This window comes from Mya arenaria, chromosome 1 (genome assembly GCF_026914265.1).
Source record: "Mya arenaria isolate MELC-2E11 chromosome 1, ASM2691426v1".
NCBI classification, from domain to species: domain Eukaryota; kingdom Metazoa; phylum Mollusca; class Bivalvia; order Myida; family Myidae; genus Mya; species Mya arenaria.
The window spans coordinates 36,231,913-36,247,144 of NC_069122.1; the positions used below are offsets into that span (position 1 = coordinate 36,231,913).

The 15,232-nt window shown below is 33.3% G+C and overlaps 1 protein-coding gene across 1 annotated transcript; it reads left to right on the top strand.

Moving 5' to 3' along the window:
- Positions 1–125: 125 nt before the first annotated feature.
- Positions 126–8,919, top strand: LOC128240717 (uncharacterized). The gene is made up of 5 exons (XM_052957502.1): positions 126–205; positions 2,426–2,454; positions 3,232–3,309; positions 4,372–4,510; positions 5,240–8,919. The coding sequence occupies exons 1-5, from the start codon at positions 146–148 to the stop codon at positions 5,390–5,392; spliced, it is 459 nt and encodes a 152-aa protein (XP_052813462.1). The 5' UTR covers positions 126–145; the 3' UTR covers positions 5,393–8,919.
- Positions 8,920–15,232: the final 6,313 nt, after the last annotated feature.

Consider the following 15,232-nt stretch of genomic DNA (forward strand, 5'->3'; position numbering starts at 1 on the left):
TACTTTTATGAATGTCAATATGTCGTTTAAATGAAATACTGTTTGAAATATATGCATATAGTACATGTGAAAAAAGTTGTTATTTAAAATTAAAGAGGGAGCATAAAGAAACAGCCAAAAAAGGTCAGAGGTCGCAGAAATAAAAATGGCGAGAACTAAATTTGACGTCGCAGTAATTGGAGTATTTTTTAGTTTTTTTGACAGTGTGAGTTCCTTTTTTTAACAATTAACGTTATAGAGTAATTCCACATACTATTTTTCTTTCAGTGTTTGTATATGTTCTGGTATTGTTTCGTTTAAACGTTAAATACGCATGTCCATACTGATCATTTTATCAAAACAAAAACAAGAACATTGTTCTGTAACATAATTACAATTCAGGAATCAATGTTCTAATAAATTTATCATCTAATTCTATGACATTATAGCAAGTTTTTATAGACTTTGAATAGCCATTAATACTACACTGTGGGCTCTCAACGTATTTTCAGGAAATAATAACTAAATAAGCTGGACATAGCTGAACATTTCATTAATTATATGATATCCCTAAAATTGGGAAAGAATGCCTTCACAAGCATGAGCAAAGTGTTTCAACTATTTAATGCTACATGTAGATAAGACATCACAGATGACAATGCAGAGATAGAACTCGCATAATAATCATACCAATACTCCAACAATGACAAAAAACTTTTTGTCATTATAAGTCATAAGAAGTCTGACAACATTGGTTACTTTGGAAACCTGTGTTAACTTACCCTGTTAAGTACGTAAATTTCGAGTTTTAAGAATCTGTAAGATAATGTTGGAATACCTTTCCATTCAAAGACAGAAGTTCCAGAGAAAATTAATATTTGCCTTAAAAAAATACAGTGTTTCGCAATTGTCAATGATCATTAATTTATATCATGATTTTGTAACAATAAGATAAAAAAAAAAAAACATCAAAATTACACACTTTGTCTCATATTATATTGTTTCTACCACAGGTCTGAAAAGATGGCAAATGGGCATTTATGTTTTGTTAGTTAATGCCCGAATATATCTTAGTGACTACATGTAGCTGATTATGCTTGCACAACTGATAAATAACCCATCAGTTTATCCAAATGAGTTCATTTCAAAACCTAGGCTTCTAATAAAGTGTTCTCATAAGGGATTCATAAAGCGATCCCATTGGTAGACTTGAGCCCTAGCAGTTAATGGCAATACTACTAATTGTGATAATCAATTACTGTGTAAGTATCGCACAATATTTTGAGACCCTGTTATATTAGAATTTTGTCATGAACATTGGATTTTTTTAAAGGATAGTTTCAAATGTTCCAAACAAAAACTTTATCATTTGGAACATGTTATTTGATTCCCAAATCGGTACTGGTACAGCGTGAAAAGTACACATTGCCAACAAATTGAGCAATCAAAATTTTCATTACCATTTAGTTCAAGTGTTTAGAAACACAAAAATAACTGTTTAATGTTAAAATACTTTTTTATTCCTTGTCAATGTTTATTTAGCAACAATGGCTTTGAAAAAGGAAGTTTTCAAAGAAATATTGTTGGACCGGCGAATTTTCATTTTTGACCAACAAAATATTGGAGCCTGTCGGTCTGAATGACAGACCCTTTTTCGATGTCTTTTGCAATGTCTGTTAGTGTCATATTTAGTAGAGCGAAAAATAGCTTTTTCTGTTTGACTTGATTGTAGATTATTTTCTTTTAAGTAATGGTATCAAACATAGCAATTGATTAACATCTTGAGCATGTCATGAGTAACATAAAATTTAATAATTTGTACATGTAAAAGGTTATGCAAATAATTGTTTTTTTTATACAGCAAAACCTTCATGTACAAATTGATTGATACCTTTTTCGGCCATTTGTTCCGATTGGGATTCTCGGTTAAAGCATATTTATAATGTCTATAAAAGATCATAAAAACATGCTAAATTACTCTAAATGTTATTTCATATCAGTTCCTTGCACAAAAAGTAAATATCCAACAAACAATTAATATTTTAAGGTGTTATTTTCATTCCTTACTGTCAAAACATAACGGGTTGTACATGAAACAGACGACAGTTTTGTAACTATGCAGTTCACATAATGCAAACTGATGTCTGTTTCATTTGAAGCTTTGTCTACCGAATTAAATTAAAGAGGTAAAACCTGTTTTTTTAGAAGATTTAATGCTTATTTTGTGCAAAATGCTTTTGCAATTACATGGTAAATATGAATATAACCCTATGTTATTGTATATAATCGATTTGAAGCATCAAATACTTATCTTACATAATTTTAATATATAAAAGCCCCTGTTCTTTGACAAACCAGTTTAGATGTTTAGGAATTAGAAGAATCCTGTTCTGCAAATTGTTGCCAACGGCAAGGTTTTTATATTTATTTGTTTGTATACTTTCAGGTCCTGTGCTACTATTGTGATAATGATAAGTAAGTTTTTTTACTTTTTCAAAGAAAAACAGACAACATTTGTCAACAACTGACTATAGAATTGGTATGGTCGGCTCCTATTTTGTTGGTAGGGTCGGGTAACCTGAACCAAATGTATTTTTTTTAGTCTTTAGCCGATACATTTCTTTTACTGAATACTCGGAAAATGCAGTATGTGATGTCATTGGAGAAAATGAATCCTGTTGAGGTCTACATGTTTACAACTACATGTAAAACAAATTTTACGGTCAAATGTTTGTTTGTTGTTAACATGAACACAACTGACAACATGACTCAATTTCACAGGCAACATCACATTATTATGATTTAAAACCAAGAGATAGGATTACAAAACAAACTTTTAACATTATATCTTACATTAAATAATGAACCTTTTCTAATATATGTAAATCTAGCGAAGATTGCTTGCTTATGAAGCAAGAAACCTCGCAAAAATGAACCTTTTCCTCAAAAACGTTAACAATTTTGTTTAGGGTATTGTTTTTATCTTTTTAAGGTGAACTAGTTTTTCATGAACTCATATATTTAAATACAAGAAGCACAGCTGAAAGAATTGCCTCATATCTTGTTAGAAAGGCTGCAGATTGCAAGTCACTTACTGCGTCCATGGAATTTTCAGGGCAGTGAATTTTAAATGTTAACAACTAAGTTTTGAACATTATCGTCCCATTGTCAGAAATGAGTTATTGTTGCAAGATCAGTTTATAAACTTTGCTGTTGTAAGACAAATATTTACCATTTACCGTACATTCACAGGTGTTTGGAGGACCAGTTCTGTTGTGGAGAAAATATCTGCTGTGTCTCATACAAAGTCTGGGAACTCTGGTATTTCTGGTAAGTGTAATGCATCAATGCTGATCATTTGCATCAATGCTGATAATTGGTCTGGGGTTTTAGCTAGAAAGTTTTAGAAGGGGGCTCCCCCACCTTTTCTTTGTTCCCCCTAGTATCTTATACTAAAGTTTAAAGACTGTAAAACTTTCTTCTTCTAATCTTCTATTGGTGTTTCTTCTATTGGCGTTTATGATGGTCTGCCCGCATATGTATGGCTGCATTATGGTTTGATCTCTCAATGTATTCAATAACCAATTTAGATCTAACTTTAGTCTATCTGTTGAATCTGATCACTTTGATTGATCTGTTCAATATAATTCTTATCCTTACCCTTAGACATGCCTCAGTGATTCCATTCAATCTATTGGCCAGTTATTTTTACAGTCCAATCAAAACACTCAGATTCTACTCTTAAACTAAAAGAAGATCTCAGCTGGTTATTGAATACAGCCCCTGTTGTTAACCATATAAGGATATTCTCATTGATCAGCTGTAGTATATTTCACCCTTTACTGCTTCACATAGTTAAGGCCCTCAAAGTTGATAAATCCGGATGTCTTTTTATTTATCAATGGTCAGGTCTTACTGCCAATGAATGAATGACTCTAAAACCAGTCATTATCCATAAATATATATTAATATAATTATGTTGTCAGAGCCTCACGAAGTGGGCCTCACTTATGACTAAATCCCTAAATGTGGCAAGCCCTACTAGGAAGTCTGTGTATAAGAAGGGATGCCACTTTTTCGCTTTTGAAAATTTCAGCTTATTTCCACTTATAATTATTGCTTTTGATCTGATCTATACAAAAATTGATATTTTGTATCTATACAAAAAAATGATTTTTTTGTATACAATGTTTAAGGGATACAATGCACTCCTATTTTGTACTGGTTCCCTTCTTTATACAAATTTGTGTTGGCATCCAATGGATTATGGAACTGGTGTATCTAACAGTGAAATCTATATATATATACACAGTTCCATTAGATATTGAACGAATCCCATAAGGGCAAAAAAGGTAAAATTTTTGAAAAGTTGTTTATTATTCTGTTCCTCAGGTTGGGTATCCTGTTTTGCGTATTCCTGTTGTCCCTATGTGGATGTTTCTGGCGGGAGAGACAGCGTGCATACTGGTTCCACTCTCCAACACAGCATCCATACAGGCAGCTGAATCCCGAGGATGATTTAAAATATAAGGTAAGTTTCGCTGATTAAAGATCCACTTAAACACGAGAGATTCTCTATTTAAAGTAAAATTAATGTCTTTTAACGAAAAAATCTGTAAGCCTGTGCATTCTGTGCAATGAATTTACCAGGAACTAAAAGATAAGAAATTGTAAATAAGCATTACTGTCAAGTTAAATAACATTGGATTGACCAAATGATGGTAAATTGAAATAAACTGCGGAGTTTGACTTTTCTTTAAACGGCAATTCAAGGGTATAGTCATACACTTGGTCCTGTGGACTGGCACTGACTGCCATAGCATATTCGTCTGCATGGCAACCTGTATTATTCTTAGGCCTATATGGTATTCTTGGCTCTGATTAGCTTGTTTCAACAGATCAGGATGAACTCTAGCTTTCAGTTCCGGACTATCCTTGGGAAGTTTGTTTTTGCTAGATATTTGCATAAAAATAGTAAGAAGTACCTTAAATTACATATTTTTAAAAGGCTGCAGACACATTGTCTTATTTCACCAGGGGTCTTAGTTCTTAACCCTCTCTTGGACCTGAATCCCTCATACTTACTTTACAGAATTGGGATTTTTGTTCTGTTTTCATCAATTTACTGTAGATAAAGTGTGTGCTAGATGGAAGCTCAGCAATATCATATAGTTCTGACTGGACTGTTAATGTTTGTTGATTTTATGGCATTCAAATCATTGCACCCTTATTGACAAATTTATGTTTATGTTTGCTTTAGGATGACTACCATGCAAAGAAGGATAGATCTCCCGAGTTTTACGGTCCTTCCCAGCCATCATGGTACAGCCAGGGGACTGCTTCCCCGTCCACAGTTTACAGTGACAATGAGCAGCTCTATGATACAGACACAAGCAGGAAACCAGACTACTAGCACTTCCTGTAGACGATTCCTGTGAAATGGTACCTGAAATTCATCTCAAGGAATTTAGACTGTTTTGTGAAAGTGCTTTGTATTTCCTGATGTTTGGTGCCAAGTTTCATCTCATCAAGTTATAAGGTGTATAAGCAGGAAACCAGGTTACTAGAACTTCCTGTATATGCAGTCTGGTTCCTGGTTTTCATCTCATAAAGGATCTTTAATGAAACCAGACTGGTCTTTGGTGCCCAAAATTTGCCATCAAATTTATACCGTTTTTAAGCAGGAAACCAGTCTATAAACACTTCCTGTAGTACGTGTACAGTACATGTATTCTGGTACCTGGCTTTCATAATAAAGGATATTGGAGGAAACCAGACTAAAGCTTACCAATTCTTTCAGGCGTTTAGTGTCCAGTTTTATTCCATAAGCGTCATAAATGGATTCTTTGATAAGCAGTATCACTCAACTTGTTAAGGGAAATATTTGTTATATTATTACACAAGTGTGAATTTAAAACATAGTTTCTGGCTACGGAAGTTTTTCTTAACTCGTATACTACTGAGTTCTGGTTTATTTTACATATTGTTCTATTTAGACACACTGATCTTGAAATGAAATAAATCCATGTTTGTGTACATTCAATTGGCATGCAGACAAAGCCCAATCAGGGGTATATAAACTTGTAGATCTGTTAAAATGGAATTATTGTCGTACACATTTAAATAAAAAAAATGCAAAAGCTTTGAAAAGGGCTACAGAACTGGTCATTTATTAAAATCTTTAATATTTTTTGTAACTTCAATTGAGTTAATTTCCTGAGATAATTTTTGCCAAAGTCAAAAAAAAGAGATGAATTTTTGTTGTTGTTTTTTAATAACTTACAGTCTGTATTGTGAATGCTGTCAGTGAAAATAAGGTATTTTAAAAAAAAATCGAGCAATATATAAAATATATGATTTTAACAATCAGTTAAATAAGTACAAAAATGATAGGAAGTGACTTATGTAAGGGATTGACCTACAGTGTAAATGTATGTTTAATGTTTAAGGAAATGACTTATGTAGGAAAATGACTTATAATGTATTAAAGGAAACAATTTTTGTTAGGAAATGATTCAAGACCTTTAATGCATACTTAAGCCAGTTGCCATAAGTGGTGAATCATGTATTATATGATCTTATAAAATGTGGGCATTTGCAATTTGTCATCTTGTTAATGGCTTATGTACATGTATATATGTTTAATGAAAGTCCATATGTTATATTATATAAGAACCGGTGCCTAATATTTACTTTGGGGTTCTTACGATTGTTGTATGTTTTTAAATAACTGTCCCTGTATATAATTGTAGGCCTGAGTGAATACAGTCTGCCCAAGATAACATTAAAAGTGGGAATAGTCGGTTTATTAAAAAAAGGTGAACCAAAATTTAAAGCAGAATGTATCTTCATGATGTTGTTTTACTATGATTTGCCAAATTTTCTGGTTTGGACTAATTTGATTAGAGTTCTGTTAGCACAAAATCATCCTGGGATGACTGCATGTCATAAATTCTATTCATAGTGTGTAATTGATATCTGTTATTAATATTGATTTTCGTTGTTTATCTCTAATTTGTCCATGCATTATGTTTAAAAAATATATGTAAATACATTATATGATAGATTTCACAGACAGATTTGAATGTTTTCAATTGACTTGCAACAAAATTTGTTGTAAAAAATTATGTTCCATTGTTGAATTCAGAAAGATTTAATCTCGCTGAATTTTAAAATGAAAAAAATGGGTATTATTATTGTCATATAGCTTTGGAAAACGTTGTGGCTTCTCATTATAAATGTTGCCTTCGTTGGAATCATGCACAATTTTTATGTAAGCCATAGCTTAGGCGAAGCTCAAACACAGGCACTGAGACCCTGGGTCACCAATATCAGAAGTTCTCCAGTTACTTAATCTTGATCTAAATTAATGGTAGGCCAGAACACATTCATTCAGGCATAAAAAGGAAGAATACATAATGGAGTATGCCAGGGTTCCCTTAGTGTGATTTGGGGAGGGATAGTGGGTCTAGATTAAATCCAGCTTCAACCCTGTTAACTTATCAATCAAACTTGGAAATCATTTAAACAGTAATCATTCACAATAACCAATGCATACATAACATAGAGTAATGATAGTAACTGTATGTGTAAGAAGTCACATGCTTTGGCTAAGAAAAACTTAAAGCAGAAGAGTGTTTGTGTCCTCTCGAAGTGCTTTTGTAAACAGAACTGTCATAACAAAATAAACTTATAGTGTTATAATTGCTTTGAATTTTCTTCATTTAAACTTCAGTTTGTCAATATTGAAAGTGTGTTGAAGTCGCTATAAGTAAAGATCTTGCCACAATGATCAAGTCATTATTAATTTTGTCCAAGTCATTTTAAATCAATATCAAATACCATTATAAATTGTCTTTTAGTTAAAATGTATTTTTGAACATTACATTTTTAGAAAAAAGCCTTTAAATTTGTGGTTGGCTTGGAACTGGCAGGGGCAATATTGAGACCTCTGATCTTTAAGATGAAACTGATCTTGATTTCATTGCTGAAATGTAACAGACAGGGATGCAGTTTGGCTGAATTGATGTGTAGGCCGATTTCTTTGTTGGTTTGTGGGCATGTTATTTTTAACAGCTAGATTATTGAGAGTTGCATTTTGGTATGCATTTTCCACCAGGAAATATATTGATACAAGTACACCTATATCCTAACATTTTACTTTGGAACAGTATGGTAGATAAATATGTATAGCATTGTTATTTTTTCATATTTACGGTTTGGATATTTGTCAGTTATATTTTCTTAGGTACTAGTATATGTAATATGTTACTTTCAATGATGAATAGGCCAGTTGCGTATATCAGCCAATATCAGAATGTTGATGAAGTCATTTAACAGGACAAAAAAGGACAAAATATCGCATTCTCTACACAATATAGTTAGCTTGCCATACTGCAACCATTGATAGATTGTACACAGGATTGTTTGAAAAATAATGACTTGATTGGTTAATAGTTATGACTGGATATATATTGACCAATCAATAAACATTTTGTGTTACTTTGAGTCTTTGACCAAACAAAAAACTTTATAGTTTTATACAATTGGCTGCCAGCCATTACCGTAGTATTACTGTGTTTGTATGATTTTTTTTTTTAAATATTTATTATGGAGCAACATGTATAGCTCTGTATATTGAAGAAAGCTTCACAAAAATAAGATGAATGTCAGAACATTTTACTAAATATATGATAGCGTAACTAAATGGTATAACCTTATTTCAACTTGTCATGTATTTCAACGAGAACAAGTCTAGGTATTCACTTTTGTCAGCATGTTGACATCATCATCATTAAAACCCCCTTTGCAGAATCATGCAAAAAAAAAAAAGCGGTTCATAACTTGGTTGATTAAAAAAAAAAAAAACAGACAAGCTTTGGCGTCTTGTAACTTTTGTCATTGGTTTTTACAACATACATTGTTAATACAGTGAAAATGTAATTGTTATTGGGGTTGGGGGGGGGGGGGGGGGGGGGGGAGAAATGGCATTTTTTTTCAGTTATGTTTGAAGTCTTATAAACTGTAACAGTTTAAATACAATTTGTGACTCTTAAGATGCTTCAAACAGGGGGCTTCAAGAAGTTCCTTGATCCCTGGAGTAAATTTCAGGGATTTTTGTTCTCAGCCACATATACATGCAAGATATTTTCTACCTCATGGAATTCTTAATTGATAAATATCTTGAAATTCTGCATGGTAATTAAGAATCAGTCAACTTAATGAAATGTCTTATAAACACAATGATTTGATCAATTTCTGTAAACCACCCACTATGAAAAACTTTATTAGATATCTGCATTTAATTTTTGGTTTTCTTGTGAATAAGATTAAAGCGATATTAATTAATGGTAAAAAACTTATGATTAAAATAAACCAGTTTTCTATGATTGGTTGCCTTGTACTTAGTTAAGGTAGAATTTGGATTAATTTCTCTGTTATTCATTTAATGATGTATATAATTGTCATTGTTTGTTTTATGCAATGGTCATTGATTATACTGCGTAGCAGGCCTGCACATACATGTATTTGTTGAATGTGGTTTAACTTTTATGTTTTTGTTTTATTTACCGTAAGTTGAAAACATTGAATTGAATATATTTGTTAATTATTGTTTTAGAAAGAGTGTAGATTTTGTTGAGTATCTATTTGTATATCATAAAGTACATGTATAATATTTTAAAATTATGATGTTTTGTCTCTAAATTTTTTCGCACAAATCAGAAGAATAAAATTTATACCATACAAGAATAATTGAAGAAGAATGAAGTTAAAACTGCATGTCTGGGTACCGACTTGCCTGGTACCGACATGCACAGGAAGGAGAGTACGTACCATTTGCATGTTTTCAGTGCCAGTAAGCTGGGCCAGTATAGCACATGGCTTGCAACAGGAGAAGTCAGTCTTTTAAGAGAATTGTGTGTATTTATAATCATCAATATAATTATCTAAAGTGTTGGCCCAAAGAACTGATTATTGTCGTAATGTGGATTAAATATCGAGCGCACGCAAGATATACAATTGAAACTTGGTACAAATGTTTCCAGTGACAATATGCACATGTGAGGCTCATAAAAATAAAACCACCTTAACAATTGTAAAGTTAGTTACTTGTTCCACTTGAAAAGACCAGATGAGCATTGGTGCTCACTCAGTGGCACTCTTGTTTTATCTGTTTGCTTGTAAAAGTACACACACACACACACACACACACACACATTTGCACACATGATATTCATGAATTTATATCATGGAACATTTCATAAGCTCTGAAATTATTATCCATAGTTAACAGGGAAACAATCGGCCTCCCCAGTTAGGCAACGCCATCTTGCCAACTCTTCCCTGCAGTACTTTCAGTACTTTGATTTTGATACTACATGTATCATGCATTGGTTCTGTATTGTACATGTACTATATGCTTGATTAGATAGGCCATGCCAGATTAATTCTTTGTTTATTATCACCTGCCTGGAATTATTACGATTCTTTAAATCAAACAAAAAACTTTCAAAGACCCAAATATAGCAAGGATGTTGCAATTGTGAACCAATTTTATGTTAATAAACCCATTTTGAAGCATGTTAAAACCATATAGAGGTTTCGCTTTTGTCAATTATTGGAAGATATTCTGAGCCTACGGTATATATCTTCGAGGTTAAAGTTTGGATAGTTATGATCCTTATTTTTTCCTCCAGGTATTGAAGGTGTTGAAATTTAAGCCGGATGCTACACATAGAATCAATTTGGTATAGCCTTAAAGCTGCACTCTCACAGATGGAACGTTTCCACAACTTATTTATTTTTTGTCTTGGAACGAGCCACTTTTTGCGAAATCCATGGAAACCAGTGATAAAAAACTGCTGACAAAAAATCAGATCGCAGATTTTTATACTTGAGTTCAAAAATTAATGTTTTGTGCATTTTTCTTAAACGGCTAGTAACGGTTTAAGTCATAAAACATTAATTTTCGAACAGTTACCAATCTGATCTTTTGTCAGCAATCTTTCATCTTTGGTTTGCAGATATCTACGCCAAAATTTGCCCTTTCCAAGACAAAATATATAATAGTTGTAAAAATGGTATATCTGTGAGAGGGCTTTAAGAGTGTAACAGCAGTCTTGAATACACTCAAGTCTTTGACCTTTATATTCATAACATATATAAATCATTGTTTGTTTTTTCTGTCATAAATCATTCTAGCATGGGGTGAAGTGTTTTTATAATGTATCTGTATTCACTTGGATGCAATTTGTTGATGACTTGCTGTTGAGAAGTTTATTTTTGTGCAAATATTTTTTCTTCTCAAATAAAAAAAATATCTGTTTGTAGTGCAGTGTTCTGTTATGTTTGGACCCTATTATTTCAAGTTTCCACCAGTCTTTTCCACATCAAACATGTGATACCTCATGGAGAGAACGGATTGGCTTTGGAACAGTGCCAATCAAGTTTATTATAATTTATCATTTATAACCATTATTTTATGGCCATTAAATAATAAAGTAAAACAATAAACCCTTAAGTTATGTGAATGAGCCATCATGCCTGACTAAGTCACCAGATCTGTTTTTCTTACATACCGAACGTGTGTGTCCCCTCATGTGACCAGTGCTTGAAACAGCCACCCTACATTAACCCCCCTGTAAGATGAGTCACGCACAACAACGCACCACTTCTGATTTCTTTTATTGTATGGTTTAAGAGTAAATAATGCCATTTCAATAAAACGCAATCAAATATATAACGTATATAATATTATGACGTCAGTCAACAACTTCGCACACGCTTTTTATACGCCCATCTTACGATGGTCGTATTATGGGAACACCCATGGCGGGCGGGCGGGCGGGCGGGTGTCTCCACAATGTTGTCCGCTCTCTAACTTGAACATTTCTCATCCAATTTCCACCAAACTTCATGAAAGTGTTTGTTGGTGAAATATCTAGGTCAAGTTCGATAACCAGCCAAATCGCTCTAGGCACTCCAGAGTTATGGCCCCCTGAATTTGTCAAAATTGGGCGGGCGGCGGGCGGGCGGACGGCTCCACAATGTTGTCCGCTCTCTAACTTGAACATTTCTCATCCAATTTCCACCAAACTTCATGAAAGTGTTTGTTGGTGAAATATCTAGGTCAAGTTCGATAACAAGCCAAATCGCTTTAGGCACTCCAGAGTTATGGCCCCCTGAATTTGTCAAAATTGGCCATTTTAGCTTTGTCCGCTCTCTAACTTGATCATTTCTCATCCAATTTCCACCAAGCGTCATGAAAGTGTTTGTTGGTGAAATATCTCTGTCAAGTTCAATAACCAGCCAAATCGCTTTAGGCACTCCAGAGTTATGGCCCCCTGAATTTGTCAAAATTGGCCATTTTAGCTTTGTCTCTCAAACTTGAACAGTTTTTATCCGAATTTCACCAAACTTGCTACTATAAATGTTTGTTGGTATATATTCTTGGCAAAGTTCTATAACCAGCCAGGCTCTTCAGGATTATGGCCCTTGAATTGGTCAAAATTTGCCATTTTTGCTTTGTCCACTGTCTAATTTGAAGTTATCATCTGATCTTCACCAAACTTGATGAAAATATTTGTTGGTAAAATAAATCGGTCAAGTATGATAATCAGCCAAATGCCCCGAAGCACTTCAGGATTACTGCCCTTGCCATTTAAGCTTTGTCTACTCTCTAACTTGAACAATTCTCATCTGACCTTCACCAAACTTGCTGAAAATTTTTGTAGCTATAAAATCTTTACCAAGAATGTTTGCCGGTATAAATGCTTTGCCAAGTACACACTGATTGTCTCTTTGGTACGATTAAGGATGAATCATCTCTTGGAGACGATTTTTACATGAATGTTGTTTTTCAAATCCCGAACACGTTGATCGTCTTTGGGCATGATTTGGGATATAGTTTGACAGAACAATTGCTATAGATAACTGAAGAATGTGCCATAGTTCCCTGAAATACAGAAGTACTTGGTAAATACAATTTTGCATGAAACCCTCAGTAAATATCAAGGGCTTGGTCCCCAAAGGTTCTAAGTGCCTATGAAAATTATAGACATTTTAGCACCTTTTGACTCGAAACCCTCGAAATAAAATAAAAAAATTCTACTGTTAATGCCATATTGTGCCAAATCATTTGCTTCTTGAAAAGCTTGCTTCTCAAAGGGCCAATGTGACAGTAAGTTGTCTTAGAATCCAAGAAATTATTGATGGGCGTATTTTGTGAGTGTCACTCTTGTTGGTGAAATGTACTAAAGCTTGTTTTCCACGTCAATTTTTCCACAAATTGATAATTTTAGATATGCAAGAAAAAATACCGGCTTACACGCGTGCCCTTGGGTCAGATTTTTCTATCCGTAACGGAAACACATGATAAGATACTTATATTCCCAGCATTGTAACAAACTGTTTGGGTCAATTTTTTTTTGTTCAATTGAATCAAAAGTGATGTCATATAATCAAATTGTTGCAGTTAATCCCGAGAACAATGATGAAATGGTAAATAAATCCCATGAACAGTTGCCCAGACATGTGTGCTCAAAAATGGAATTTTAATGGATGAATGTTTTAACTACAGCCTGATGCCACCCCCTCCAACACACTACAAGGTTCAAAGTATCTTACAAATGTATATATAAAAAATTATAATATATATATACCGACAACAAAGAAGGGGGGTTTATTGGAGTCACTCTGTGGTCGGCCAGTCTTTTTTTAGATCTGGTGCAATTTTTCCTGTTCAGAGCATATTTTGAAAACTACTGGATGGAATTTATTTTAATGCCATACGATGGTAAAACACAATGAGAGGAGGTCAAAGACCATAACTTTAATACCTTTTTAATGTCCAGGCCCCAATTTCTCGAAACTTCTTAAGCTTAAAAGGTTTAAGTTGCTTATTTCAATTAGCCAAAATACATACTAATAATGAATTTTGATAAATGAAAAATGGTTTCTTCTAATTAGCTTTCAGAATGTTCTTACATAATTCATAAAAACTCTAAAAGAAGTAAATATAACGCATATTATAAAACAACAAAAATAGTGAGTTTAGCTTAATCCTGTTATAAAGGACTATAAATTGGGCCCAGAGCATACTGAAACTATTGCATGGAATTTAATTCAACTTCATACAATGGTAAAGCATTATAATAGGAAGTGTAGTGTACAATAACCAAAACACTATTCCAGCTAATTACAGAGTTATTGCCCTTTTTTACTTTTCCTTGAGCATTACTTGAAAACTTAAGGAGGAATTTAATTAAACTTCATATGATGGTGAAGCACAATGAGAGGAAGTGCAGTGTACAAGACCCATAATTCTATTTTGGCTAACTACAAAATTATTATCCTTTATAACTTTCTTTGTCAGCAGCGTAATTTCTAAATTACTCAATGGATTTTAATCAAACAACACACATTGTTTAAGCATGATAAGTGAAAATGCAGTGTACAAAGAAATAGTTTGTTATTTCAGTGTCCAGGCGGCACTCAGAGGTATTTGTAATTCCTGTGACAGCTCTAGTTTTATGGATTTTGGATGCGTAGTAGCCCATGTCTTTGTGATATATTTAAGCAAAAAATGTATGAAATTGTAAGTAAAAATAAAGTTTTGGGCAATTTAAAGATGTCAAGGGGTTAGTTCATGTTTGAGCGTTCGGTCGAATAAAAAGAAGAAAAGTTATGTTATGGGATTTAGGTCATTTGGTGTTCATGTCTTTTTAATCAGCATGTATGGGGTCACCAGTTATCGAAATTCAACATTGAGTGTAGGATCTGACAGTGATGCAATAAAAAGAAATAGATTATTTGTCCACCAGATAGCTCTGACTCACTCAATCACAAGTGGTTATAAAGATAAGAGCATGATAAGTAGCTTGCACTCAAAACTTTATACAAAACCCGTAAATTTTTACTCTACCTGATAAGATCAGTTATTGTCCTATGTATCTTTCAAACTTAAAACGTACATGATAGCATGCGGTTGTTTCCAAATTAAACATAATATCCTCTTACAAGGGCTGTTTTCTCCCAAAAGTTTTTATGCCCTTTTCCTCGACACAGTGTAAACCCCTGAAAGCTGGAATACCAGGATGAGAGTGACAGTAACAGCCTTCTTTAATTCTTCCCCTAGTTAAAAAAGAAGGGATTATGCTCTCTGAAATCAAATCTTACCTTCCTAAATCATTAGCTTCACAATTAAGTGCATACTTCATAAGTAGATATATCTTTGGACAGTATATACAGAATA